Source organism: Syzygium oleosum, unplaced genomic scaffold (genome assembly GCF_021117445.2).
Source record: "Syzygium oleosum isolate NSW1041296 unplaced genomic scaffold, Sole_v2.1 Sole_v2.14, whole genome shotgun sequence".
NCBI lineage: Eukaryota > Viridiplantae > Streptophyta > Magnoliopsida > Myrtales > Myrtaceae > Syzygium > Syzygium oleosum.
This window is the reverse complement of record NW_026607498.1, coordinates 10,227,385-10,255,377: the sequence shown is the minus strand read 5'-3', so window position 1 is coordinate 10,255,377 and position 27,993 is coordinate 10,227,385. Positions and strand designations below refer to the sequence as shown.

The 27,993-nt window shown below is 39.4% G+C and overlaps 6 protein-coding genes across 9 annotated transcripts; 5 read left to right on the top strand and 1 right to left on the bottom strand.

The window, feature by feature from the left end:
- The first annotated feature begins 5 nt into the window (after nucleotides 1-5).
- On the top strand, nucleotides 6-6,826 carry LOC115686552 (protein TPX2). Of its 3 annotated transcripts, none has more exons than XR_008818005.1 (18): nucleotides 6-447; nucleotides 1,295-1,450; nucleotides 2,343-2,438; nucleotides 2,863-3,016; nucleotides 3,353-3,461; nucleotides 3,827-3,877; nucleotides 4,030-4,124; nucleotides 4,212-4,287; nucleotides 4,371-4,433; nucleotides 4,536-4,616; nucleotides 4,757-4,809; nucleotides 5,427-5,505; nucleotides 5,582-5,647; nucleotides 5,726-5,788; nucleotides 5,922-6,005; nucleotides 6,114-6,148; nucleotides 6,227-6,327; nucleotides 6,401-6,826. XR_008818005.1 is itself a non-coding variant. In XM_030611893.2 (18 exons), the coding sequence occupies exons 1-18, from the start codon at nucleotides 243-245 to the stop codon at nucleotides 6,417-6,419; spliced, it is 1,596 nt and encodes a 531-aa protein (XP_030467753.1). In that variant the 5' UTR covers nucleotides 218-242; the 3' UTR covers nucleotides 6,420-6,826. The 3 variants fall into 3 exon arrangements, 2 of the variants coding, with proteins under 2 accessions (XP_056174115.1, XP_030467753.1); XM_030611893.2 differs by having other exon boundaries at nucleotides 218-447; nucleotides 6,104-6,148; XM_056318140.1 differs by lacking the exon at nucleotides 2,343-2,438 and having other exon boundaries at nucleotides 11-447; nucleotides 6,104-6,148.
- Nucleotides 6,827-7,052: 226 nt separating this feature from the next.
- Nucleotides 7,053-8,502, top strand: LOC115686503 (blue copper protein 1a-like). The gene is made up of 2 exons (XM_030611822.2): nucleotides 7,053-7,842; nucleotides 8,021-8,502. The coding sequence occupies exons 1-2, from the start codon at nucleotides 7,677-7,679 to the stop codon at nucleotides 8,356-8,358; spliced, it is 504 nt and encodes a 167-aa protein (XP_030467682.1). The 5' UTR covers nucleotides 7,053-7,676; the 3' UTR covers nucleotides 8,359-8,502.
- Nucleotides 8,503-10,226: 1,724 nt separating this feature from the next.
- LOC115686504 (blue copper protein 1b-like) lies at nucleotides 10,227-10,984 on the top strand. The gene is made up of 2 exons (XM_030611823.1): nucleotides 10,227-10,395; nucleotides 10,656-10,984. Exons 1-2 carry the CDS (start codon nucleotides 10,227-10,229, stop codon nucleotides 10,982-10,984), a joined length of 498 nt encoding a protein of 165 aa, XP_030467683.1.
- A 4,317-nt stretch (nucleotides 10,985-15,301) lies between these two features.
- Nucleotides 15,302-15,700, top strand: LOC115663714 (antifungal protein ginkbilobin-like protein). The gene has a single exon (XM_030585698.1). It carries the CDS (start codon nucleotides 15,302-15,304, stop codon nucleotides 15,698-15,700), a length of 399 nt encoding a protein of 132 aa, XP_030441558.1.
- Nucleotides 15,701-19,171: 3,471 nt separating this feature from the next.
- LOC115663716 (nudix hydrolase 14, chloroplastic) lies at nucleotides 19,172-22,292 on the top strand. Its single transcript, XM_030585700.2, has 7 exons — nucleotides 19,172-19,438; nucleotides 19,539-19,644; nucleotides 20,159-20,236; nucleotides 20,409-20,501; nucleotides 20,684-20,776; nucleotides 21,029-21,127; nucleotides 21,778-22,292. The coding sequence occupies exons 1-7, from the start codon at nucleotides 19,209-19,211 to the stop codon at nucleotides 22,033-22,035; spliced, it is 957 nt and encodes a 318-aa protein (XP_030441560.1). The 5' UTR covers nucleotides 19,172-19,208; the 3' UTR covers nucleotides 22,036-22,292.
- LOC115663715 (copper chaperone for superoxide dismutase, chloroplastic/cytosolic) lies at nucleotides 22,231-26,061 on the bottom strand. 2 transcript variants are annotated; one of them, XM_056317883.1, is made up of 7 exons: nucleotides 25,930-26,061; nucleotides 25,491-25,835; nucleotides 25,353-25,379; nucleotides 24,952-25,024; nucleotides 24,683-24,817; nucleotides 23,460-23,683; nucleotides 22,231-22,603 (listed from the first exon to the last, which is right to left on the bottom strand). In XM_056317883.1, exons 2-7 carry the CDS (start codon nucleotides 25,773-25,775, stop codon nucleotides 22,340-22,342), a joined length of 1,008 nt encoding a protein of 335 aa, XP_056173858.1. In that variant the 5' UTR covers nucleotides 25,776-25,835; nucleotides 25,930-26,061; the 3' UTR covers nucleotides 22,231-22,339. The 2 variants fall into 2 exon arrangements, with proteins under 2 accessions (XP_056173858.1, XP_030441559.1); XM_030585699.2 differs by lacking the exon at nucleotides 25,930-26,061 and having other exon boundaries at nucleotides 25,491-25,876.
- Between the last annotated feature and the right edge of the window lie 1,932 nt (nucleotides 26,062-27,993).

Below are 27,993 nucleotides of genomic sequence, written 5' to 3'. Positions count from 1 at the left end.
ATCGCGAAATACCGAGAAAGCCCCTGGCCCGGGCCGTTGCTGCTTCCCCCATCTGCGTCGTCTCCTCCGTCGAACTCCTCAGAACAGAAACCCGCATTTCCAGGTTAGGGTTGTCTCCATCACAGTCGCAGAGAGAGAGAGAGAAAGCTAGAGAGAGAGAGAGAGAGAGAGAGGAGAGAGAGTGGCCTCTTTTTGAACCAGAACGGCTTCTTCTTCCATAGAGGGAGAGGGAGGGGGGCGAAATGGAGGAGGAGGAGGGCGTGGAGATGGAGATGGAGGTGGAGATGGCGGAGGAGGAGGAGGGGGAGGTGTTCGTGGTGCGCGAGATCGACCCCGACTACGAGTACGATGCCCCCCAGCACTTCGACTTCTCCCGCGAGGAGTCCGCGGCGGAGGCGCGCGACGCCGAGCTCTGGTTCGAGTCCGCCGGGAGCTACCCGCCTTCCCGTGAGTCCGCCGCTCGAAATCCCCGCCGACCGAACCGTGCGGCGTTTCGGATTTTTTACTCGCTCGTTTTGCTCCGCCTGTGATTTCCGCCACCGAACTGTCTGATCGCGCCGAATGTGGGGCGCGGGGAAGATGAGTGTGAATGTTCCCTTTGAGCTTTCGTGGCATATACTCTCTCTCTCAACAATGTAGAATTTCTGCTGGAAAGTTTGCGGCTTTATTCGATTTCGAGCATTTTAGCAGCTGCTTAGTTCTTTTCTCGTGCTTTGCTTGGGGAAAAGAACAGCCTTTTCCCTTTTCCTTTTACCGTTTTTCTGTTGTTATCATACTGCCTGGAACTACTCGGCCCACTGTTGCTTGTTCGGGAACTGAGACCGTTGATTTATATTGTCCGGGTGTAAACTTCGTCGGAAATGGAATGATGCCAAGTTGAGGTTTTGTCGACATTCGGAGAGTCTAATTATAGGCGAAAAAGATTTGTAACAGCTCTGAATCTGGGTCCTCTGGGCTTGGTTCATACTATTCGCAGCATGCGACGTGGAAAGGAGGGCAAACTTTGCTTTTGATTGCCTTCTTTTAGTAGCGACGGCAAATTTATCGGCTGCTCTATGGGATTCGTTACCCCTGCCGTAATTTGTATCGCGAATTAATGATACGAGTGGATTCTCTTTGCTTGTGTGATTTGTCATGTTAAGGCGTGGTCATAGTTGTTGTTGTTTGTATATTGTTGATATACTACTACAATTAGGAGCTTTTTACTCTTCTTCTTATTTCCGTACACAGATTTGAACTGTGTAATGAAGTCCTTACATGTTCCATCTTTCTTTTTGTTCTTCCTCCGAAATAGCTTTTGTGGTGAAATTGATTCTGAGAGATGAAATCCTGTCAAAGAATGTGAACATCTCTCCGAAATCCAAAATGATGGAGACTGATTCTCATGTCCGATTCGGCGAAATTGATGCTGGCACTGAAGAACTCGAAGCTGTTCAACCAAATAGCAAAGGTACGGTGAAGAATCTTTCCTTTGATGGTTTTTTTAAAAAAATCAATATTTTTTATAAAGCTCAGTCTTTCTTGTGTCGCATATCATCAATTATATTCTGATCCCCGATACCCCTAAAAAAAGTTGGTTCTGTCTTATATATTTAATTTAGCCGTAATTCGGGAACTATTCATTATCATCTACTCTGGTCGAGAAATGCCAATGTAGACCATAATTAATCTGCCCAAATCATGACACGTGCTGCGAGATAATTTCTCAGAAACAATGATCTTGATTCTTTTCACATTTTCTTTATTTGGCAAGTTTCCTAGTTTTCAAAAAGCTGACACTTCATGTTGTTTGGTTGTGTCTTCTTGTTCTTGTGACATGCATTTGGGATCTAATGAAAGTCTCTAGGCACGATCCATTTTTAGGCTATCTCATACCATACTGAATGTGACAGACTCTGGCTTTTTTTTTTTTTTTGCTAAGAACAGATTCTTTTCATGTGAAGTGATGCTCGAAGCATTTTTCTCAAACATTGTACTGAATCCTTAATATTACTTAGTTTTGGATAACTAAAAAAATTATAGTTTGTTATCAAGGGGTTACAGCCCCTGTTACAAAAAAGGTTTCTACAGCTTCGGTGATAATCATGGAATTGGGGATTTTTTGAAGTCAATTATTTTCTGCAGTTGCAGACTTGCGTTTTTATCCTGCACCTGTCATAGCAAGTCCTGTTGTTGATGCTGAAGAGAAAAATCTCAATTCAAGATTGTTCATGTTTTTCTCCCATGAAATCTGATATACAAATGTATTCTTAATAGCTCGAATGCGGAAGATACACATAAAAGAATCATGTTAAATCTAGAGCAATCTGTGCTGACAGTAAATCGGCTTTATTGTCGTCTAGATTGCGATGCGATGGCTAAAGGAAAAGGAATATTCACCAAGTTTCAGATTGAAAATCTACAGAAACCTGAGAGGCAGCCGCTAGGATTTTCTGAAGGTGATCAAAGACCCACAATGAATTTATTCTTGCAGGCTTAAAGTTGAACTATATGAGGTTCTCAAGTACTCGGTACTTTGTGCTTTACTGGGTTCGTCTGACTGATGTGTATATGCAACAAACTGTTCCCCAAGTCTTTTGAGGTCTTTTAAGTGGAGAACCGGTGTTATTATTTAGAAGCATGTATCTGTCTTTCATCTCCATAAAGATTCAGAATTTGGTTCTTCAACTAGTTGAAATATCCAAAATATGTTTTTTAAGGAACTTCCAGATGAAAACTCTCAAAATTTTGTTAAGTTTGGGCAAATTACCGACAGTTTTTTTTTTAACTGTAACCCCCTGAAATGTTTGTACTTATATGTGTATTAGTGCTTCATGCATGCAACATGATACCTCTCTTTTTTCTTATAATTATTTATTGCAGGACTGAGATCTTATAATCACATATCATGCAACACGATAAAAGCTAAATCCAGGACATCAGTCAAGCCTTGTCTACCAAGGAGCTCAACATTAATGAAGCCAACTGCAAGTATGTTGGCCAAGCAAAATCAGCCATCTCAAGTTGCGAGCTCCAGGTAAATGCTATTTTTATATAAGTTTCTTATACTCTTGTTTGCTTTGCCATGATTTTACCACCTTATTTATAAGTTAAGAAACTGATGACTAATTGAAGACCTTTAATTTCCACTTACTGTGTAAGATTGTAAGCTCCTAAGGTGACTTGGTCAAATTTATTCCTGAAAAGATTGTCCTCTGTCTTTGCAAACTACATGTTTCTCCAAATGTTGGCATTTGGTATTTTAGCTAGCTACGTTGTTTACATGCACATTTATGTTAATGTTGTAGAAAGTAAATGTGCTATTGCTTTCAGTATGAGTAATTTTTGATAACTTTCTTTCATTGGTTCTTAGATTTCAGGTGCAAACAAGTCAGATCAGTGGGAAGAGCTTGGGTGGTTCTTCTGCTGGTGAGGGTCAAGCAACTAAGAGACAGAAGTTAGATGGGGGTCATTCGCGGAAGGTCAGGCTACATCATCTTTGTGTTCTTGGTCTGCTTAAAGCCTTCATTGTGATTAATTCGAGTTAATGAAAATATAGGTGACTGTTGTAAAGTGCAGATTTTTGTGCTTAAGTATAAAGTAATCTTTTTAGAAAACGAGCTGTTTTGCTAGAATCAGATCATGAGTGGTTGCTTCTGAACTAGATCATTAGAGGACTTTGGTTAGATAATCAACTTCAATGAGGCAACATTTTGGTTCTGGGCAATTTTCAATGATAGTAAATTGACATAGGCCTAGCTTAGAGCTGGAAACTCCTCTTGTCTGGAGTTTATATGCTATCTAGTTGTTTAAGAAGACTAAATTCAGCCTCATCATCTTGTGACAGGTTGGTGAAGTAAAGCAGCAGACTGATTTTGTCCACAAGGCACCTAAAAAGGTACCGTCATGCTTGACATTGCTCTTGAAACCTGATGCGGAGATTTACATTTTAATATTGCCAAGCGCTGGACAGCAGTAATAAGCATTTAGAATTTTGGCGGGTGTTGCAGTAGTATGTGATGTGGCATGAATCTCTGGATGAATTTGCAGGATGCAATAGTCGAGAAGAACCCTCATTCAAAGCTGAGGCTTACCATTCCTCGGGAGCCGGAGCTTGAAACAGCTCAAAGGGCACAAAGGGCGAGGTTCAATATCACTGTGGATCTATCTACTGATTTCTGGCGTTTGACATTGGTAATGTGTATACGCATTTGAAATCTTTTGAATTGCAGGCCAAGAAACACAAGTGATGAGGAACAATCAACAGTGACTGTACGCAAATTCAAAGCAAGACCTTTGAATAGAAAAGTCAGTGCGCCTTTCTGAAGTGAACTCCAGTCTGTTCCTTATTGTTCTCCCCTTTGACTGGAATTTGCTTCTGTAATATTCAGATTTTCGAGGCTCCTTCTCTGCCACTTCCAAAAAAGAGCATTCCGAGAATGCCGGAGTTTCAAGTATTCTTTGGCTCTTCTAATTTTTGTACTTCTATGTACTGTGTGCTTGATAATTGATTCACACACTCATTTTTCTCGACTTTTATTTGTCATTTTCTTCAGGTTTTCCACCTGAAGACCCTGGAAAGAGCTATGGAGCATAATTTAGGTGCTACATCGTCCTTGTTGCATGAATCTGATAAGGTAATGACATTGTCCTTGGAATAGAATGCTATTCTATCTAAAGTTACCCGTTTCTTCAAACCGTTAAAGAAATACTTGATGTGATCACATGATTGTCAGGTTTGCCAGTTTCCTGTTCTAATTCAACTTTTTCCTCGTAGGAATTGCTGAAATCCTGTCCAGTTGCAGAAAAAGAACCCAGGAGTCCTCGAAGGTAATTGTTACAAAATCTTTTGATCAGTTTCTCCCATAAACTGGTTGGAAGTGAAGTTCGTATCAAATATCCCTGGTCACCCTTTTGGTCTCATGCATGATCTGTTTATCCTGACGACCTCTAGGATTACTTGGTTGGATTTGTATAGTACTAGTGTTTTATATTACGTGTCTTAATCTGATAGAAAAATCTTTATTTCATGTATCCCTTGTTGGGGGACCCAGTAGTTCTCTTTTTTTCTGGCTCTCTTTTACCTGCATTTTCTTTTGTTCTTTCCTTTTGGGGTTTGGGCCAGGGGGAATCACCTAATATGAGTTTGCCTTGCTAAAAAAAACTGCCGCCACCAAGGAGTAAAAATGCTTTCATGTTCGGTTGTGTAGTAAGAGCTGCCAACTCTGGGTGATTGTTGGGAGCAAAAAGTTCCAGCATCAATGTTCAGATTCCGGATTGTACACGCTAACGTTTCTCCTGATAAATAGCTTAAGGCATCAAAGAAGTAGCGTATGCTGATATTGCCTCATTTTGATTATTGTAGTACAAAGAGAGAACATTGGAAGCATTTAATTATCAAGATAGAAAAGCTAAGATGACTCTGGTGTTGCTTTGGTAATTTACAGAACCACTGGTGTGGATGCTTCCAGGCTGGATGGAACCTGCTCAATGTATGCTTTTAAGGCTCATCCGCTCAATAAAAAGGTGAATATAGTCAGTTGTTATCTGCCAGGAATGTCATGTTAAATTTTCAGATACATAATCTGTATGAGGTCTGCAGATTCTTTCAAGTAAAGGAGACATTGGGGTCTTCAGAAATAAAAAGCGGGAAGCAACGGTGCCTATGGTATTCATTACAAGCCTTGAATGTTTCTACCACCTATGTTGTTTCTCTTACACAAACTAAAACCAAATGTCAATACAGGAATTTAAGTTCAATAATGAGAAAAGGATTCAGCATAATCCGCCGACGGAACTTTTTAGCAAGGTAGAGAATGCTGAGTTGTGTTTGCGAAGCATCTCTGGAAGCTGAAACTTATGATATCAATAAATTTCTTCAGTTATTATTCAATTTGTGCTTTGTCATCTCTTTTAAGAATAATTCCTTGGTTTTTTGTCAGCTGTCCCTAAAACCTGAACTCCAGCCCAGTAATGGATCTTATTCTCAGCGAAAATCATGTCAGCCCCCCCGTGTCTCCATGAAGGTTCTTGCGCCTTTTAATTGATTACACACTGCTTTTCGGCCTCTATGATGTTTGACCTTCGTTATTATTGTATTGAGTTACTCACTTCTCTTTGTTAGGGTCCGAAAGAAAATAGATTCCATACTCTACAGCAAAACCTTGAGGTAAAAAGGGAACTTACGCTATTTGGTCCCTTGATGTTGTGCTGCTGCTTCTGCTCAGTCTTATTGCATGTCTTGCAGGTGACAAATTTGGTGAAGGAGAGAACTCCCTTTGGGGAAAAGCAATCCCAATATGGAAATGGAATTGCCACTACTGAAGCAGGCACCAGATTTAGTGCGAGGTACTGAAGGTTGTAAACGTGCTAGCTTATATTGTTTGACCTTTTGATGTTTACTGTAAGACTTTTGCTGCAGGAGTTTGGGCATTCGCTGATGGCTGAGAGGATGTTGCCACATTGGTTATTTGTTGATTCTTGCGCCGTTGAAGGATGGTTACATATTGGTCCATGTTAATGCTCATCTTCATTATTCAACTCCCATAGGAAGTTTACTCACGATACAGCTGACCTCGACATCAAAGAGATGCACTCCCAAAAATTGAGCTAACCCCTGTTTTACCTGAAGTAAGCCTGAGTCAGCCATACCCGAAATAAACACAGCAGCAGGTACTGACTGTACAGAATTTCATAAAAACCTTCTCACAGTCTGAACCATCCTTGTCCACACTGTCCTGTGGCAGTTGTTATTACCCATCTTGGGCTACTAGATTTGTGAGAAGCATGTACAAAACATCATCATATTGAGGGTGATGATCAAGTATATTACAGGATACTTTCTAGAGCTACATCTGTACTTTCGCAGCATGAGCTGCTATTTTTTGTAAGTTCGTTATGCGGTGGAAAGAAGCTATTATATTTCCAATTGCACACTTGTGCTTCTGCTTCACTTTTCGTTGGCTATATCAAGATCAATCAAAATTTGTGCCAGACCGAGACACCAAGAATTGCTTCCTGCACGGTTGCGGCTTTTCCTTCAATGAGCTCTGCATATGCGAAAGTCCCACTTTATTTTGCGTGGGAACCCCAAGATCACCAATCCTTTTCTATCCCAGTTAACTTTCACAGCTCCTCTATTTGTGTCAGAAGTAATTCGTTCCGGGAATGTAAGGTCCTAAGCAATAGTCACACTGCCTAGTTTTCCTATTTCGAAATCAGGAAACGCTTACATGGCTGGTCAGTGTTAGGTTTTGATGGCTTCGCCCAATCTCTCTTCAAATGGTTCCACCAGCAAGTCTAGCTTTTGCCTTATTCGAACCCATTTTCGTAGCTTCCATATGTCTGGCAGCTAAATTCTAAGATGGCGGATTTGTCGTCACATGATTATTTGAATTAGTCCTAAGCATTCCATCTTTCATTCTCTAAATGTTGTTAAGTTATTTTATCCGTTCTTAATTTTTTATGCACCTGTTGAATCAGTTTGGCCGTCTTCGGCCGAATTGCATTTCATTGACTTGCGTTGACATCAGTCTTAACTTGATACTATAAATAGCCTGAGAGCCTGCACTTCATTGCAAGCCCAATAGTTCCTACGAAATCTCTACTGCCTCAAGAAAAATTTCTGAAGTGTTCCTTTGTCTTCTTTCTTTTTTGCCCACCTGAAGCATAAGAGAGCATCGTCAACTTTTTCAACCATGGCATCGTCCATTATCTTCATGACCTTAGCCTTAGTTGCAGCATCTGTTCCTGCATCGGTGATGGGCACTGATTTCATGGTCGGAGATGACAAGGGCTGGACCCTCAACTTCGACTACCAAGCCTGGGCCGAGGGGAAGCAGTTCTACGTTGGCGACAAGCTCGGTACGAACCATACTCCTCCCGTTTTTATCGCCCATGCCACTCGAAGCGTGCGGCGCATTTGAGCAAACATGCGTACTTGTCCCACAATGTTACTGTGAAAACCTGCACAAGGTTGCCCTAGAGAAATTTTGATAGGTTAAATCAATTGAAATGCAATACTTCTTCCTCTTTGTTGCAGTTTTCATGTATGCGGAGGGCGTGCACAATGTCTTGAAAGTCAATGGGACTGGTTTCCAGCAGTGCGCGGCGCCGGCGGGCACCGTGGCTCTCACCACCGGGAATGACGTCATTCCCCTAGAAACCCCTGGAAGGAAGTGGTACATCTGTGGCGTCGGCAATCATTGTGCGGTTCGCAACATGAAGTTCGCCATAACCGTGCTGCCCAAAACGGCATCGCCCGCGCCCGTGCCCGTGCCTACAGCACCTGAAGTCTCGGCAGCCGGAGGAAGCGTCGTGCCTCGATATTATGCCTTGATCACGGCCGTTGTCAGCGTTATTGCAATGGTCATCGTTTGATGTACATTAAATCAGTCATTCATCCTGTTCGTCCTTTCACTCGGTGTTTGATTTATTCGTTTGTAATCTTTGCATTAATTTTCAAAGTCTGGTCTGTGAAGGTATTCTTTCATTACGACATAGAAAATACATTTGTTTTAGCCATTTATGCTGTTATTACTCAAAGGCGTATCTATTCCAACCGATATCGCAATTCGAAACTCTACACGATTTGTCATTTGGGTTCTCTCCTCATTTTCGGAGGCTTGTGTTTGAGGTATTAGCCGCCTAGACATGTCTTCTTCATAACATGTCGTACCTCACAAAAACTTAATGATTTTCGATGAACGATCAAGATTTGTTCTTCCGTGACCCAACGGTTGCCGATCTTCGAAGAACGGATTCTTGTGGTAGGAGATAGAAGAAGAGAGAAGAGGACATGGAAGAACCAAAGAACAAATGTGCATTGATATTGCAGGTTGGCAGCAACAAAATCTTTCCCATCAGCATGTCCATGCATCAACTAACGATTATGCATTGGAATGGACTTGATCCATGGATGAATCTTGGCAATACTTGTGTCTATGTGGCCATGAGAATCGTCTGAAATTTCTTGAAATGTAACTTGAAGAGCCACATGCCAAGTAATTTTAACTTCCTAAAACGACTAGACGTTGATCCACGCGTTGCGCGGATTGTCATACAAAAGTATAATTATGATGGAGCTCGAAACATTTCGGCATAAATATAACATTATTTTAACGTATCATTACTTGTAAAAGGTGCACGAAAAACTAAACAATCAAAGTAAAAAAAAACAACTAATTAGTATAAAAATAAAAGCTCACAAAAATTATATTAAATATTACATCATGAATATTATACTAAACTCTTAAATGCATATAAGCAATAGGCACTTCTGTTTACTAACTTATATTAAAAAAATTTAAATTATGTTATTATGCTAAAATAATTTTTTTTCTTAGATGCAAATATATATTACCATTAAATAATGTAATAATGAAGAGAGAAGAGAAAAATGAGGGTAAAAAATTAGTATGTAAGGTTTGCTATTTTGCGGAGAAAGCACCAAAACCTTTTCTTGCAACGAGGAGAGTCCATTTATAACGATCTACAGTTCCAGTTCTAGGCAGCAAACTTAGAGGCAACATTGGTTTTCCCTTATAGATATCATCAATGAGGTTGTGGTCATCACATTGCGTTATCCAAATGGTTTTCCTTTCGTAAACGGTTGCTCCTATCGATTTGTTATTGAAACACAAGCGTAAATTGTATCAGAAACAGTCCAATATCGAAGAAATGATGTGCCGCGGAGTAGTTAATATATCTAAACCGACCCACAATTCACGATTTCGAAAAAATCACGGCGTAAACAAAATGAGCGCCGGTAGCGTCATTTCCCCGTACTAGCACGGCAACTTCCACAGGTGAAATCTAGCCTTTCGCCTTATTCAAACACATTTCCGCGGCCTCCATATGTTCGGTAGCTAAACATCGGACGGACGGTACCGCGGACGTCCGCGGAGAATTCCAAGATGGCAATGGGGTCAGTCACAAAAATTTCTTTGAATTAGTCCTAAGCATTCCATTTTGTCATTTTTCCAAATCATATTACACAACATTTCATTCGTTTTTATGTATTATTTTTCTCATGCACCTGTCGAATCTGTTTGGCCTGTCTTCAGCCGGATCGCATTCACTTGATCCTATAAATGTAGCTCGAGAGAGCCGAGTCTCTCCTCATTGCAACCCTAATAGTTTCCCAAGGAATCTCTTCCACCTCGAGAAAATCTCTTGAACTGTTGCTGTGTCTCCTATCTTTTCTGCCCTCTGAAGCGTTAAAGAGCGTTCTTAAACTTTTTAAAACCATGGCATCGTCCATTATCTTCGTGACCTTGGCTCTAGTTGCAGCAGCATCTGTTCCTGCGTCGGTGATGGGTACTGATTTCATGGTTGGAGATGACAAGGGCTGGACCCTCAACTTCGACTACCAAACCTGGGCCGGCGGGAAGCAGTTCTACGTCGGCGACCGGCTCGGTATGACTTGTGCTCCTCCCTATTTTTCTCGCCCGTGCCGCTCGAAGCGTGCCGCGCATTCGAGCAAACATGCTTGCTTGTCCCACAATTTTGCACCAAAGAAATTTTTATAGGTCAAATCAATGAAAATGCAATGATGTAAATGACTTTTCGTACCGTGACGGGGGCATCGCCTCGATTAGTATGGGCATGAAAATTTGTCTAGAATGGGTGTCATGCTTAGCTGATGCTAAGAGGGCTATACTTCCTCTTTGTTGCAGTTTTCAAGTATCCGGAGAGCGTCCACAACGTCTTGAAAGTCAACGGGACCGGCTTCCAACAGTGCGCGGCGCCGGTGGGCACTGTGCCTCTGGCCACCGGGAACGACGTCATTCCTCTTTTGGCCCCTGGAAGAAAGTGGTACATCTGCGGCGTCGGCAAGCATTGTGCAATCGGCATGAAACTTGTCATAACCGTGCTGCCAAAAACAGAGTCGCCTGCACCCGCGCCCGTAGCAGGTGAAGCCTCGGCTGCCGGAGGAAGCATTGCGCCTCGATATTGCGCCTCGATCATGGCTGTCTTCGGCATTATTGCAATGGTAATGGTTTGATGTATCTTATGTTAGTCGTTCATCCCGTTCGTCCTTTCACTTGATGTTGTTTAATTATTTCGTTTGTAATCTTTGCATTAATTTCAAAGTAGAGTTTGTTGAGGTACTCTTTCATTACGACTTGGAAAGTACATCTGATTTAGCCATTTACGCTTGTACACTATTATTCAAGGGCGTGTCTATACCAACCAGTATTGCTGCTGGGAATGTCCTCGATCGATTGCTAGCTATACAAAATTTATGACGAATGTATCGATGGTTGAGATTCATTAAGGTATTAACTCATCGCATGTGGCGGGGCTGGGCGGATGACGCCAGAAGGAGAGTTTCTGTGGCCTCTCGAGAGAGCGACTCACCTTTCTAAGCGCGTCGTACTGCCAAGTATATTGTCCTACTTTCTGCCTCAAATGTCGTATCTCAAAAAGACTTCAAAAAATTTCAATGCCCGAAGAACGGATCTTCGAAAATTTCTCGAAGATAGAAGAAGAGAGAAGAGGAGACGGAAGAAAGATATATGACTAATGGGGGCCAAAGGCCAATGTGCATTGATATTGCAGGTTGGCAGCTACAAAATCTTTGCAATTAGCATGACTTGTATCAATTAACGATGATGTAAAATAAGTTTGGATCGAATGTGATCAATGGATGGATATGACCAATAAAGCTGTGATTTGTGAAATTCCTCGTGAATTGGTGGGGAAAAAACTTTTAATTGAAGGCACAGTTTATTTCGTGGAAAATGAATGATTTAAAAAATGTTTTCTAACAAATGATCGCTTATATTCCTCGCAAAGATGAATAAACGAAAAGTATTTTTATTGTCCACGAAAATATTTAGACATAAATTTCTATCGATAACGAAAATATTTTTTGTTGGCTGATTATTTAAGCGATACAACCAATAACTTTTAAGAAATATTTTTCTAATAATTTATTTTCCGTAAAACAACGAAGCCAAAGAGCCACATTAGCCTACATAACTTCCTAACGGACTAGATGTTTATCTGTCCCTAGGCCCAAAAATACTTCATAAAATTTGGTAATTTTTGAAAATATATAGGCCTAATACCCTAAAAAATTTCGAACTTTAGCTTTTGTCTCAATTTTACCTTTTGTCTCATAAAAAACCTCCAACTTTAGGTCCTGTCCCAATTCTACCATAAACTTTTTTTTGTTCTATGAAAAACCCCTCTAACTTTAGGTTTTGTCTCAATTTTAACACCCAGTCTCCATTTTACCCTAAAATTTTTACAGTCTTATAAAAATTCACAAACTTTTACTTGAATCACAAATCTGTCCACGTTAACTCTCATTCCAAAATTTCTTGTTGGAAACTGAGAGATGGAAAACTCTCAAGCACAAGCTGTTCAAGTGTCCCAAGCATGAGCTATTCGAGCGTCCCGGGTGTGAGCTCTCCGACCACCAGAGATGGAACATTCCCAAGCATGAGACACCAACGAGCGCAAAATCACTATGGACGATTTTGACGAAGGGTCAATGAAGAGTAAATTTGGGACTCAAGTAAAAGTTGATGATCTTTTTATAAGACAAAAAATAATTAGAGTGAAATTAAAACTTGACCTAAAGCTGAAAATTTTTACTAGACAAATAAAAAGTTTAGGATAAAATTGGTACCGAATCCAAAATTGAGGGTTTTTTATTATACAAAAAAGGTAGGGTAGAATTGGGACTGTATCTAAAGTTGTGGGTTTTTTAAGGGACAAAAAAAGTTTAAGGTAGAATTGGGACATAACCTAAAGTTAGAGGTTTTTTTTACAAGACAAAAGGTAAAATTGGGACAAAAGCTAAAGTTTGAGGTTTTTTAGGGTATTAGGCCAAATATATATGATATATATCAATTTGAATATTTTGTCGTGCCCCAAACTTTTAAATTGGGACAAAAGCTAAAGTTTGAGGTTTTTTAGGGTATTAGGCCAAATATATATGATATATATCAATTTGAATATTTTGTCGTGCCCCAAACTTTTAAATTCTCGGCCTACATGCAATAAAGAGAAGAGGGGCTTTGCTGTCGTAACCGTTTTTGGGCTACTGTTATCCTAACAACATGTTGTGAGTCATAAATTTTTGAATGAGTGGATCCCACAATATTTTCTAATTATTTGTTATTTATTTATTTATGACTCAAAACAAGCTGCTATTCTCACTATAAATTCAGGATAGTCACATAAGTATTTCTCAAGAGAATATATTATGAGATGGCAACAATGAACTTGTCCTATCAAGAATAGCTCGTGGCCACACGACAAAAAAAAGTAAGAAAGTGGATTCCTCTTAGCCGAACTACGCAAGTCCACACTCAACATAAATTGCTCCTGGCATCGATAAAATTAATGATCCTAGTTCATGTGACAAAATATATATAGATTGGAAACAATGACGATTACAACCATCTCTTCATCAAAGCTATAGCTTTTACGTAAACGTTCCTCTTATCATAGAGACGCATACATGGCTCTCTTTTGGAGAACTCTAGTCGTCGTGACTTGGTTTCTTTGCATTTGCATCAACGTGATGGGCGATTCCGATACGACTATCATGTACAGAATAGGTAACGGGATCAAGTTCAGATTCGGAAGCACCTACGGCGATCAAGTAGATAGCGTCCTTCAGGATTTGGTGTATAAGATGGCAGATAACGGTTTCAATTACTATAGACAATCGACGATCCGGGATCAAGGCTGCTATGGCCACGCGGCTTGCAACGGAGCTCTTTCGCACTATGACTGCTTTACATGATTAATATCGGCTAGGTACGATATAAGAGATGGTTGTCCTGAAAACACCGGCTCCCAAGTGCAACTTAAGGATTGTAGGATTAGGTACGAAAACTATTATTTCATTGAGGATTAATTGAAGCGTCAAGAATGTCGTCTATTTGGATTAAGAATTCCTTGTCTGTTGACTATACTTAAAGGTATTAATCTTTTCTTTATGACATGCCCTATTCGGATACTCGGACCAACCAATCTCTACACAAGTGCCTATTAATTTCGGGATTTTTTATGATACAATATTGTATTGCGCGGCTCTTTTATTTGGTTTATGGCATTTTATACAGACTATGAGGAAATGCCACAATCTCGTAAAAATTTAAAAAAATCGAAGTTACAATGAAATGACATATCGAGACCAAAAAGCATGTATATGATAAGTTATTCGAACCATTATTTATGGCTCAAAAAGATACATGAGAAGTACATTCATATCAAAGCACATCGAAGTAGAGTAAAAGCTCAAAATGCTGCAAACCAAAATCAAATCTAGAAAACAAGGAGGATCAATAAAGCATTAGTAGAGTTAAGCACATGCTCGTTGTACACAAACGAATTTGTCAAGCAACATAATCGGCGGTCGATCACTGAATCTTGTTTCCTTGTAAGTGATGAGCATATACCGCAAATTTCTTCTCCAGTAAATACGGTGTTATCAATTGGCCTTGCGGGTTTAGGTTTGGCTTTCTCTACACCATCGCCATACGAAGATAACCAAAATAGGTTGAACGAACGCAGATCTAACATTTGGGAGAACAAATCTCTATGGTTTAGCAAAACGTTAGAGCTCTAACGATTACCATTGAAGCTGGAGGTAGATGACTTATATACGGACAGAGCATAGGGGCATCGAATTCCAGAAAGCATATTCATTAAACTCCCAGATTTAGATCGGAGAGGATAACTCTCAAATCTAGAATTAAATCGGAAGAGTTCAAATTTCAGATCTAGAACTATATTGAGAGAAGAGAGCTCCCGGATCTAAATGGGAAGAGAAGAAAAAACAAGAAAAAAATATAAAATTACAAACAAAATCAACAAGAGAGGGAGGGAAGGGTGAGACTAGTTTAAAACCTCCCCCATGGCTACATGTTGGAGAAGACGATGGAGAGAGAAGAGAGAGTAGAACATATATATGTACAATTAAATATATACATATATAATATTTCAATTTGAGTATTCTGTCGTGCCTCAAAATTTGAATTCTGGGTTTGGATGCAATAATGAGAATATGCTACGAGAAGGCAACAATGGAATTGTGCTATGAAAGTGGATTCCTCTTAGCCGAACTATGGAAGTCCATACTCAACACAAAATGCTCGTAATATCGATCATTGACAAAATTCGTGACAAAAACTAGGTAAAAACAACACGCACACACACAAATCGATATAAGCTAGGACATCGTAACATATAAATAAATCGGAAACAACGAGGATTTGTAAGTTATAAATTACCGCCTCCTCTTTGTCAAAGTTATATATTTTATGTAAGTCATTTCTCTAATCATAGAGAGGCATACATGGCTCTCGTTCGGAGAACTCTTGTCATTTTAATGTGGTTCTCTTGCATCTGCATCAACGTGATAGCCGACTCCGATACGACGATTGTATACAAAATATGTAATGGGATTAAGGTCGGATTCGGAAGCATCTACGATGCGGAAGTGAACGACGTCCTTCAAGATCTGGTGTCCAGGACGGCAGATAACGGTTTTAATTTTTACAGGCAATCGACCGACTTGGGTCAAACTTGCTACGGCCACGCGGCTTGCAATGGAGCTATTTCGCATTACGACTGCTTCACATGCTTACAGGCGGCTAGATATGATTTAACAGATGGTTGTCCGCAGAACACCGGCGCTCAAGTGCAGCTTAAGGATTGCAGGATGAGGTACGAGAATTACCCTTTCACTGAATGAAAGGGCATCGATTGCAGCATCAAGAGTGTTGCTAGTTTGGATCAAGAATCGTTGGAGCTCATTGCCAGCGTCCCAAAAAATTTTCCCTTCATGCTCAGTTTGGTGAAATAAATGCTTGTGGAACTAAAAGCTCGATCAGAGGGTCCTCTTAGTACAGATACCCAACGCATCTATTTTCTTCTATGACATGCTATGTACGAATACTCGGATTGACCAATCTCTATGCATGTACCTATTACGTTTGGGATTTTATACGACACAGTGTTGTATTACATGACTCTTTTGTTTGGTTTATGGCTTTTTATACTTGACTATAAGAAAATGCTATGGTCTCATGTGGAAAAATCGAAGTTACAACGAAATGGCGTATCGAGACAATTTTTTTTTTTTAAAGTTTACAATGATTTCAACGAGTGGCTACGATAAAAGGATGTAATGTTGGAACATAAAATTATACTCATTGTATGATTTCGCACTTGGTTTCGACGAAAGATTGTACATAAGAAGGTCACATTTTATGACATCTTCTTGTTTAAGTCATACCAAATAGAAAAAAAATATCACAAAAATATAAATTTTCTTAATTTTTATGATGTTATGATGTAAGGGAAAAATTCCATATTTTTTTTTTCATTTTACCACTTTACGAAACTTTTTGGTTGATATTGAACTTCATATGATGTTTTTTTTTTTTTGGTAACCGAGGTGTCCGGGCCAGCTTTTATCACGACCAAATACAAAAAGCGTTTTGGTTGAAGGTACAATAGTGTACCATAAAGATTAAACTCCCGTTCGATTCAGTTACATCAATACTAAATAATCCAACAATTTGTGATAGACAAGGAAATATATTATGGTAAACAAATGGGTTGTACTGTAAAGATAATTAAACAATGTTAAAATAAAGAGACCTGATCATGAACCGAGCGGCTCGATGGAGATTTCTCGAGCCTGTGAAGTCTTGTGCAATTGGTGAAAAATAATCCATAAACCACATTCTATGAAGTTAGTGTTTGAGCCGTGAATTCTTGTGGTAATTCTATATTACTCACCTAGTGAAGTAGGTTACATTGAAGCGAATCACTTAAATTCGATGTCCGATTTATTTTCTTGTCTTGCTTATTATTGTATTCGATTCTTCTTTTCAACATACTTATTAAATTCGAGATTCTCCATTATATAACATTGTATTTCACGACATAACTGTTAAATTTGGGATTTTCCATGACACTATTTTAGATGATTGTGAGGAAATACAGTAACCTTGTAAGTTTTCAAAAGTTCCAAGTTACACCGAAAATGTCATATCGCAACAATTTTATTTTATTCACAATGTTTCCAATTAGGGATGAGTGGCTTCTGGGTGGGTAGATTTCAGATCTTGAACTTGGAACCTACCCTATCGGGATTGGAATCTAGTATTCGAAACTTAGAACTTACCTTATAAACCTTGAAATCGACTTGTCGATTCGATCTAGTTTTAGAGTTTTTTTTTATTCCTTGAAAAGACAAACTTGAACAAACATTACTCATTTTCAATCGAGACAAATATGAGTTACAACAAAATAGTATAGCAACAAAAAGCGAGAAGTACAGTAAAAAAATTATAGATATATAAAGCAATTGGGAAGTGTCCTACTCATCTCTTAGCCAAGCAAAACGAAAGTTAAAATAATGACAGAAATTCTCATCCGTCAAAAGCAACACGTAGCATAAAAAATGAACACGTAACACAAAAACGTGAACTATAAAACTTCATTCTGGCCTCATGCCTGTATAATATGGATTTTCTGATCCTATTTGCTCAAAATATAGATCTCGCTTGTGGTCGTGGCGCAAGTACTTGAGTCTTGTGGTCCATAAATATGATAAAACGATTGGCTCTTGACTGTGTTCAATTATCCTTCTTTTGCCGTGACTAATGCTTGATATTGGAAGTGACGTCTCGCTACGGTATTGATGAACAACTTACCCCGAAGTTCCACTCAAAATACAATAATTAGGGTTTCTCGGTTAGGACTGGTTTCCCGGTTTGGTCTGGTTCCGCACCCAAAAACAGGAACCGGATTGGTAATAGCCGGTTTCAAAAAAAATTGAAATCGAGAACCGGATTAAAATCAGCTGGGTAAGGTCGGTCCGATCCAATTCCAAGGTCTATCATAAATCAGTGCTCAACCTTATTTTCAGCATGTCAAAATGTTGTAATTTCAAAACGTAAAAAATTCGCATCATATGACTCTATACTTGGTTTTAACCAAACATTGTAGATAAAAAAAATCACATCTTATGCCATCTTCTTGTTTAAGTCACAAACAAATATAAAAATGTCATAAATATGTAATTTTTTAATAGTCTCTACGACATTACGATGTAAGTGAAAAATTCCATAAATTGGATTTTTTTTTTCATATTAGGGCCTTACGAATTTCTTCGTCCATATGACGTTTTGTCACGACCAAACACAAAAAGCCATTTTGGTTGTAGGTACAATAGCGTACAATATATATTAGAAAAAATTCCTTTAAATTCAATTATATTGATGCAAAGTAGTCAAACAATTTGTGATAGACAGCATTCAAGTGTTGTACTGGATATATGGGTTGTCATGTAAAGATAATTAAACAACATTAAAGCAAAGAGACCTTTTCATAAAGTGGGCGACTCGATGAGCCGCTTTTAGTCTTTGGCTATTAGCCCGAAATTTCCGTTTTGGATCGTCTCCGCTTGACCCAAAAGTTTGGTATTTTTTAAATTATGGATAGGTCCGAACAATGACTTTTGAGTTCGGTATACAACCTAGCCCGTCAAGGCTCGCCATTAGTATGGTCTATTAACAAATTCAATTATATAGCTATTATAAGTTCCAAGTCCTCAGTTCTAGAAACAGAAGTTATATCAAAAGAGAAGGAAGGGAGTATTTTTGATCTGTTGTTATTTTCTAAATTTGATCAAAAACAGAAAAAAAGCAAAGTAATTACTTCCCAAGCAATCAAATAGACTATATATAATAAGAAAAATGTCATTTCGCAAAAGGAATAATGACATAAATGGTCCCTAAACTTTGGCACAATATTCAATACGGTCACTGAACTTTTAATTTGTTCAACGTTATTTCTTAACTTTGGTCAAATGTGTAATTGGTTTTTGAACTTTTAATGTGTTTAATATGGTTCCTGAAATTTTAATATCTACTTCCCTGAACTTTTAATACACATTTAATTTAGTCTCTGAATTATATGAAAATGTCTTATTCAATTTAGTCCATAAATTATACGATAATGTTATAAAAAATTCAACGACCATATCGAATAATTTAACAATTTAAAGATTACGTTATAAATTAGGTTAAAGGATAATATTAAGAAAAGTAAATTTTTATGGTCGACATTGTATATGGAATTAAAATTGAGGGACCTCTCGTTCTCCCTTACGCAAAAACACTCGTCCACTGCCTAAAAAGTTCCACTTCGACGAGGACCAGTGCAGCGTCCCCTAGAAATACGAAAAAATGACTCATCTTCATCTTCATCTTCTTCAACCTTCTCGCACTCTGATCTCTTTCGCCAAGAAAATCACTTCCCCATCGTCGTCGCCCCACTGGAGGAGACCTCCGTGTTGCAGAATGTCGAGCGGCTCAAACCCATCATCGTCACTCTCTCGCACCCTCGCTCTGCCTGTTCAGCCCAGCGAACCCGTCCACATTGTCGCTGCCCCCGGAATCTCTGATTCCCAGTTCAGGTCAAAAGACTTTCCTTTGGTGTTTCTTCCTTCAGTTTTGCAGCGAATCCCATGTTGGGTTTTGGCCGTTCGCCTTAATTGTCTCGGTGGGTTTCTGCAGAAGTGCCGTTGACTCGTCTCTGTTCAAGCAGTGGCTCAAGAACTTGCAGAGCGAAACTGGGATTTTGTCTAGCGGCGCTGCGACGCTGAAGCGAGTGCTTATCCAGGTAGTGTTTTTGCCTAATTCTTGTTCCTTTCTTTGCTTCGCGTTGCAGACGGAGAGCTTTGCCCTATTTTGTGGTCAACTGTAGTGAGTCGAGCAAGAGCTACTTGGTTTTAGGAGTTGCTTTGAAGAGTTTTGTAAAAATGGAGACTTTCTATGGGGAAATTTTTTTTTGGAATCATGCTTGGATGTGTAATTTTCCAACATTTAAAGAGAGATATGTGAAAACCATTAAGCATGTTTTGCTCCCCACAACCCTATGCCCACAAGATGTTATTTCTTCTCATCTGTAAATGTTATAAACCGGCAAAAAACATTGAAGAATTCCTTGGCAACGATCATGGATATTTCGTTTGATGGTCATTACGAAATTGAATTATGTTTTACAATGACTCTTACCGAAACACCAATCTGTATTGATGAAGGCCATAGAACTCTTAAGGAAGTGTGTTTTCTTATTGTGTTATCGTATGTCCGCTATTTTCTCTGGACTCGAGAAGTAATGATCTTTATAATAGGGCGTGGATATGTTTGGAAGCCGCATTGGGTTTCTCAAATTCAAGGCAGATATTTTTGACAAAGAAACTGGGAAAAAGGTATGTTAATCAGTTCTAAGCATCGATATCATTCATGTGGAATCTCTCTCTTTCTAATTAAACATGTGGCCTGTAGAGGAGGTGATTCAAGGAAGTACTTTTGCATCGCATTGTGCTTGTGCTCTAAAACACTTTAATTTTCTTTAGAGTCATGGAAATAAAATATTATTAGGTGCCAGGTATAGTTTTTGCTCGAGGACCAGCTGTAGCTGTGCTGATACTGTTGGATTCGGATGGAGTAACTTATGCTGTTCTTACTGAGCAGGTATACATTCTGCATTGATGTCTCAGGTGGTATTTTTTCCTTGATTTTTTCCTTCTAAACATCTTATTTAAACGCTGAAAATTAAATTTTAAGCTGAAAAGTACAAATGATGAAAAGTATTATTGAATCCAAAAATGATCTTATAACTGTTTCTTCAAGCTGAATATTTGTGCACCTCGCAGGCTAGAGTTCCTGTGGGGAGGTTTGTTTTGGAATTGCCTGCTGGAATGTTGGATGATGACAAAGGCGATTTTGTTGGCACAGCAGTTCGTGAGGTCTTGATCCTCTTCATTTCTCTTTCCTTGAATTTCAATTTTTCTACACATTCAATTTTCATATTCTCTGATTCTGTAAGTGCTCTTGTAGATTATTACCCTGGATTTTGATTCTTGTCGTGATGGTACCGAATGAATCCTGGCTTATATAGTAAACCAACTAGGCACCACCAATACTGACTGCAGCACTTGCACTCTTGCTTTTTGTTTTTTTGGCTTTTTACTGATCACGATGACTCGTTAATGTAACAGGTCGAAGAGGAGACAGGCATCCAGCTGAATCTGGAAGACATGGTTGACCTGACAGCTTTTCTCGATCCATCTACTGGATGCAGGGTGATTCCTTCTCCGGTATGGCGACCTTTCAACATTTGAAGTTTTTCTGATTAAACATTCATTTAATGTGAATAATATGTAGAAGTTGCTCTAGTAAAGAAAAAGAGGAAGAAAGATAAGTGTGTCTGAGAAACGTGCTGCATTAGGTTGACGTTCAGGAGCAAATTTTCTTTTGTGGCCTAGGATATGCTTAAAATCTGCCTTTGATGTCTTGGACCTGTGCTTCTCATTTTCTACGAGGAGCTTTTGCAAGAAGTTGTCATCTGTGAACTCTCTCTTACAATTCTTTGAAGGGTGCATTCATATCTATCTTATCCCATCTCAATTAAACCAAGCCATGGTCCTCTTAACGGCTTGTGATTTCATCAGGTAAGGCAAGGAAGAGTAGGGGGTTTCGCTAATAGAACTATGCAAGCATAACAATTTTTTCATTGCTGGTTGACTTCTTTCATATGCTAAAAGAGCACCTCATGTCCTTTCGTACTTGGGGACATGTACGTGGTGATTTTGTCATCATAAGGGTGGAAAAAAATGAATCAACATCTTAGATATGATAAAGGCTTGCACATCATGGAACTAAGTCGATCTACATTTGAAGTGTATCTTTAGTTATTTTGATATTTTATAGGCATGAAGTTCATGCTTGGATGCTAATCCATGTGTAGGGAGGTTGCGATGAAGAAATAGGCATCTTCCTATTCAGAGGGAATGTGGACTCAGAGATCATCAAGCAGCTGCAAGGCAAGGATACTGGTCTTCAAGAGCATGGCGAGCTCATTAAGGTTCGTGTCGTACCTTATGAGAAACTGTGGCGTGCAACCGGTGATGCGAAGGTTCTAATGGCGATCGGGCTCTACGAGATGGCCAAGCGAGAAGGTCTCCTTCCTTTGAAAAGTCAACCTGCTTCTTCAGCGAGACACTGAAGCTTTCTCTCGTTCCATGAAAGGGCTGGTCAATCGGTTCAATTATGTCATGTTTACACTTTAGAGCCAGATTTTGCACATCAACATTGCATTTTTAGGGTGGTTAAAGCTGGTCATCCATGTTGGATCAGGAGATTTGCACGAAATTGTTTTTTTGACCTGACATCAACCGATGCAGCTGAAAAGCATACGAAGGGCTAAGTAACTTGTCTGTTCATTTCTTATCAATAGTAACAAATTGAACCCTCGTGTCGATACATGCCTCTCTAATAATATTTTATGACTTCTGAGATCTCATATGAATTTAGAATTTGCTGTTGACGAAATCACTATTACTCAACTCCCATATGGTGGTCCCGTCGCATGAACAGAGCTTCTTGTAGTTCTCTCCCACACCGGCGCTTCTCGCAATTACAGCAGCTGCAGTGCCTGTGTCCGATTTATCTTCACTTTCATAGACTGCTACAGAGCGTCCGATGAGATCAGCAACTCGTAGCTTTGCCTTGACACCGGAGAAGAAAGCCTCACCCTTCTCATCAGCATCTAGTGTTCCCAGGTCGCCAAGGGGCTGGAACACAAGAATTGGAACAGCAGCTCAATGCGAACCACATTAAAGAAATGGAACAACAGCTCAATCCGAATCACATTAAACAATCAGCGAGACAGACCGCAGGTGATATCACAACAAAAACACCTCGGCAGACTCATGCTAGGACACCCAGAAACACAAAAAGGTTTCATGTGATATTAAATTATGCCGGGATGAAATGCATGAAATGTAAAGCAAGAGCAAAAGTTACAGATAATCAAGTAGCAAATCAGCAAAAGCACATTATATAAACCTTTGACTGGTCAACAAGCATATGTAACATAACTATGTACGAAGCACTTATGCAATCCAGGATGAACAGAGGACACCAAGACAAAGTTCATGCTTAAAACACTCAGACTATCAACTCTAGACACATGCAGTAGGAGGACGGACACGTAACCTGTGAATCCAAAATTACATGCAAAGAAATGAAGCTTGAAAAAAATCGCAGCTAATTTCGAGACCCGCTCTCTCGCCAAAGCCTCTTAGCATTCATTATTCCAAGCACTAAGTATTCCTTGTCTGCTCAGATGCATCAATCCGTGATGTACCAGAAAATACAACATTATACAACGGGTACACAGATAGGGCTCAATAAATCTATTTATGTTACGACATAAGATGCATTGCATGCAAGTCACATATTGTGCACTTACTTCACCACTTGTTTTTTATTTTAGAAATCTTATTTAAGCTAGTCTTAGGCTTTATTAACAGAAAATATGAAGCAAAAGCAAAAACAACCCGTCATCATCCCCCATACAATATGCTCATAGTGAGAAAATGGGTCATTAGAACGAGCAAACTTGAAAGGAAGTATAGGTGAGCAAACCTGATCTGCAGTTGCTTCGGCAGTCGGATTGAAAATCTTCCCAGTGCTTGCTGCCCCTTGGGTCAAATCACCATATTCGTTGATAGACCAACCATGTTTCCCGGGAGACAACCCACTAAAATTGGCTTCAATCCTAGCCAATTCCATGCTCACTTGAGCTAAGCGAACTACTCCAAAAACATCTGGACCTTTGAATTCCGCTACAGCGGCAGATATTAGAAAATCTGCACAAGAGCAAGAACAAATTACCACCACATGTAGGCTGAAAAAAGTGTGCCCTGGTTCTTTTCACATTGTCGAATAATCGACCATCTTTCACATGGATATGTGCAATGCAGAAACTCTTTACCAAGACATGGAATAATGAGCTTGAACAGATGCAGGTCTTGTAAAAATCGAATTCAACTTTTTGTAAGATTGGACGGTCCGTGACCATCATCAATGCGAATACAACCTTTGATTTGCAAGATGAAGATATTTCAATTTTATCAGCATCCATTTGTAAAAGCATTAAAAATTCTATTGTCAACCAGCTATGAGCAAGAGATAACATTATTTCAGCAAAAGAAGCTCGGTTGTGATGGCATCAATAACCTAATTATCCATTCAACTGTCATAGAGGCGACTTTACCCCTAAATCGTTTTCCAGACAATTAGGTTTTGAAAGAAGATGAATGACAAGAGGAACCATAAAAATCAATGACCTTATCGTATATGTAGATAATAATCACCAAACCGGACACAGAGGTTTTAGAGACAGGATAAGGTATGCAGCAGACGATGGCTTTATATATCAATAGCCAAATGACTAGCTAGATTGCACACTTAGTGCTGTAGCAGGCCACCCAACAGCAATTAGAACAAAGCACTCACAAATTGTACTTTTCATTCTGTAAATTCATGAAAATGAGAACTATCCTACCTTGTTAATTTACTCATCTACCTCAAATTTTCAGACTGCATTGCATTTCATGGATGGTGCTTACTTATGCACCGTTTCTTCACATTTGAAGTTCAATCTACTTTCAGGCATCCCTATCAATCATCACTTGCAATTCTGATCTACAATGGACTCAAAATCAATAATAAGCATTTATAACCTGTTGGAGCTTCTAATTAGACTGTCACAGTAAAGCAACATACTTTCTATATGCGGTTAAAGTCTCCAAAAAAGAGAATCGCACAGTGGAACTGCATCAATCATAGTAGAATAGTCGACCCACCTTCTGGTACACCTTGGCCTATCAAGCGGGCTTTACGACCTGTCTGCTCCAATGCTTCAGTCAAAGTCTTGACAGGTGAATTACCCAAAACCCTAACCACTTGATTGCTCAAGTCCACCTCGATGTTCTTCACTCCTAGATGAGTTTCCATCAGAAGAACAGCACAACAATTCAGTAAAAATAAAGAAAGATAAGAAATTAGAGAAGGCAAGATGATGAACATAATGAACCGCCCTGAACGAAACAATTAATGGACTATAAGCACTTACCCTCGACAGTCTGCAACTTGTTCTTCACAGCATTAACACAGCCTTCACACTTCATATCAACCATAAACTCAGTCTGTAGGGGAAAAATTTAACAACATGTAAGCTTCAAAATTAAATCGGATGAAACTATTAAACCCAGCAACACCAACCAAAAAACGATGTAAAATCATATCAACCTCCATTACCAGCGACAGAAAAGCTCTTATTTCACAAATCATTGAAGGGTGGCAATGTGAACTTCTCTAGTTACATAGACCAAGAGCTAAACCATCATACAGATGCCATTGATAAAAGAAGGGATCAATTCAATCCCATATTTCCAGCAACACCAACCAAAACCAAATACCTATAATCGACAAAAAGAAAAAGAAATTCATGAGAAGGAGGATTGAAGGACTCACAAGTAGCTCCGGCAGGACAGCACCATTCTGCAAAGATCGAAAACCACCGGAAAATCAAGAACCGCCCAGAAATCATATGAAAAAGAGAAACAACTTCAAAACAGACGACCCAGATCAAGAGCATCCGAAATCAAGAACCTGGGAGGTGGGTTTGATATCGGAGGTGGGCACGTCCATGTGAAGAGCCGAGGGAGCGGGATCGAGGCCTCTGACAGTCGCCGGAGAGCCCAAGTGGCTCGAAGAATGGGAGAGAGACAAGAAGCCCGGATTCTGAAACTTGGGGAAGCGGATACAGCAAGAACAGGTGGAAGAACTAGAAGAGGGAGAGCGACGATGGGAAGACAGGGCGAAAGCCGCAGGGACAGCAGAAGCCGCGACGGCTGCTTTGATGGTGGTCGCTGACCTTAGCAAGAAGAACCCCATTTGTTTTTCCTCCTCCTTCCTCTCCTTCTTATTATTTTTCTTTTTCCGCTTTTCTTGTTCCTATTGCAACCACGGACGAATGCAAAAAAGAGTCTTCAGTTACTCCTCAGTGTCTCGTCAAACCAGGGTGGACAGTTCGCTCGTTCGTTCGCACTTTCGTTCTTCCATCTGCGACGACGAAGTCCTGACCGGGCCACTCGCGGTGAACGTATTTTCACGGCGGGAGGAGCATCGTGTCTGTTTTTTACTGGCTTTATGAACTGGTTTAACATGATCATTCGTCATCCAATCTTGTCGGCTGCGTTTTCTTTTGTACCACCTTCGCTCCCACCGACTCGCCATCTGACTATTGATTCTTCGAGTTTGAGCAAGCAGCTGATGCCAAAGTGACGTGCGGAGAGATTCTGGAGCATCGGGAAACCTGCTCTCATTCTTTACGGGGATTATAATACAAATAGTCCATGAATTTTGATTTAATGTATAATTTAATCTATAAATTTTTAATTTATTCAATGCAGTCTCTGAACTTTAGTATAATGTTTAATTTGATCCATAAATTTTTAATTTGTTTAATGTTGTCCATGAACTTTTTGGTATATATTCAATTTAATCCTTGAATTATATGAAAATATTCAATGTAGTCCAAGAACTAAATTGAACATCTACCAAAAGTTCAAGGATTATATTGAATAATTAAAAATTCAGGGACCAGATTGCACATTGGATTAAATTTCAACGACTGCATTGAACAAATTAAAAGTTCAGAGACCATATTGTACATTGAGTCAAAGTTCAGGGACTGTTTGTGTCATTTTCCTTTCTTTGCAACTTCCAAGAGAAATAGGTGAAGTGAGAACCAAAGTAAAGTCATGCTAACCAGTGCCTCCATTATTTGCTAAGCACTAGTTCCAAGAGTTTGGTGTTCAATAAGGTTACATATAACTAGTGTTTTTTGATGATTTTAGGAGTGTCTAGATCCATATGAAAAACTATATTCAATAAGTGTTTCGTGAGTATTTATTTGCAAACTTCATATAGGGAATGACCGATGACTTCACAAATTTTTTAAATTTCTATCTTTTGCTTAATGTTGCGCTTAAACTTTTCTTTTGTTCACTTTGAACGTTTAGATTATGGTGTGTTTGTGGCTCCTATGTTAATATCTTGCCTTTAAGTGTCATGTTAGTACCGACCGGATCAATTTACATTGACATCGACATACAAAGACTTAAAAAAAAATCTAGTACAAGACAAAAAAGCACATAAGATCCCTGGTTTCTTTTAGAATGTGGCGACTCGTGGATTCGACACAGCTTTGGCAAGGGATTTTGGGCCTTTAAAGGCCTTTGTACCAAAGTTGAGGTATTTGGCAAAGACAATTCCAAAGGCTAACTAAAGGTAGCATTTCCAAAGTCTTTAAGTTCAATGTAAGTCTCATCCAGCAGGCTTTGAACATTTTTAGAATGTTATTATAGGGGTTAATGAAAATTTTCCCCCAAATTTGCCATATATAAACTAATAAATTCCAGTTTTGCCTCACCACCTTTACTATGCATATCTAATTGGCATCCCGCCGTTGCTGGTAAGCCCATATCTAACTATCGGTGAGCTAGATCTTGCACCGATGGCCCTCGCTTGAGGTCGCATGGTCTTTGGCGAGGCTCAAGGTGTTATGACCTTGGGGTGGCGTTGCTAGAGGTTGTGTGACCTCCAGCGGCCCTTGCCGGAGCTGGGTGGCCTGATCCGTGGCCCTCAGGCGAGTCATCACGTCTCCCTCTCTATGTATCTCTCTCTTTTTAATTTTGGTTTTGGATACGGAAGTTCGTGAAAAAGTGTTCACCGAACACTATTTACATATCGTGAAAACTCATTGATCTAAAATTCTTTGCATTTATACAAAGACTTTTCCCAAATGCTCTTCCGCACACACCCGACCTCTCGTAGCTCAAGCTTCAAGTTCTCGGCGTCGCTTCCATCGCATCCTTGTGATGCCAAGACTTTCAAGAATGACATTGACCCCAGAAACGAAAATCTCTAAATGCACATTTAAGCTCATCTCATTTGTTTATATGTCCATTTAATTGTCGAGACACAACTCTAAAATCAATTTTGAATCGTTGTCTTTTATAGTCTCTTCAATAGTACAGAAAACACAATTATCTAAAGCTCAAAAAATATTTAGGAGTTCCCAATATATTAAGGATGATTGATTTTACGA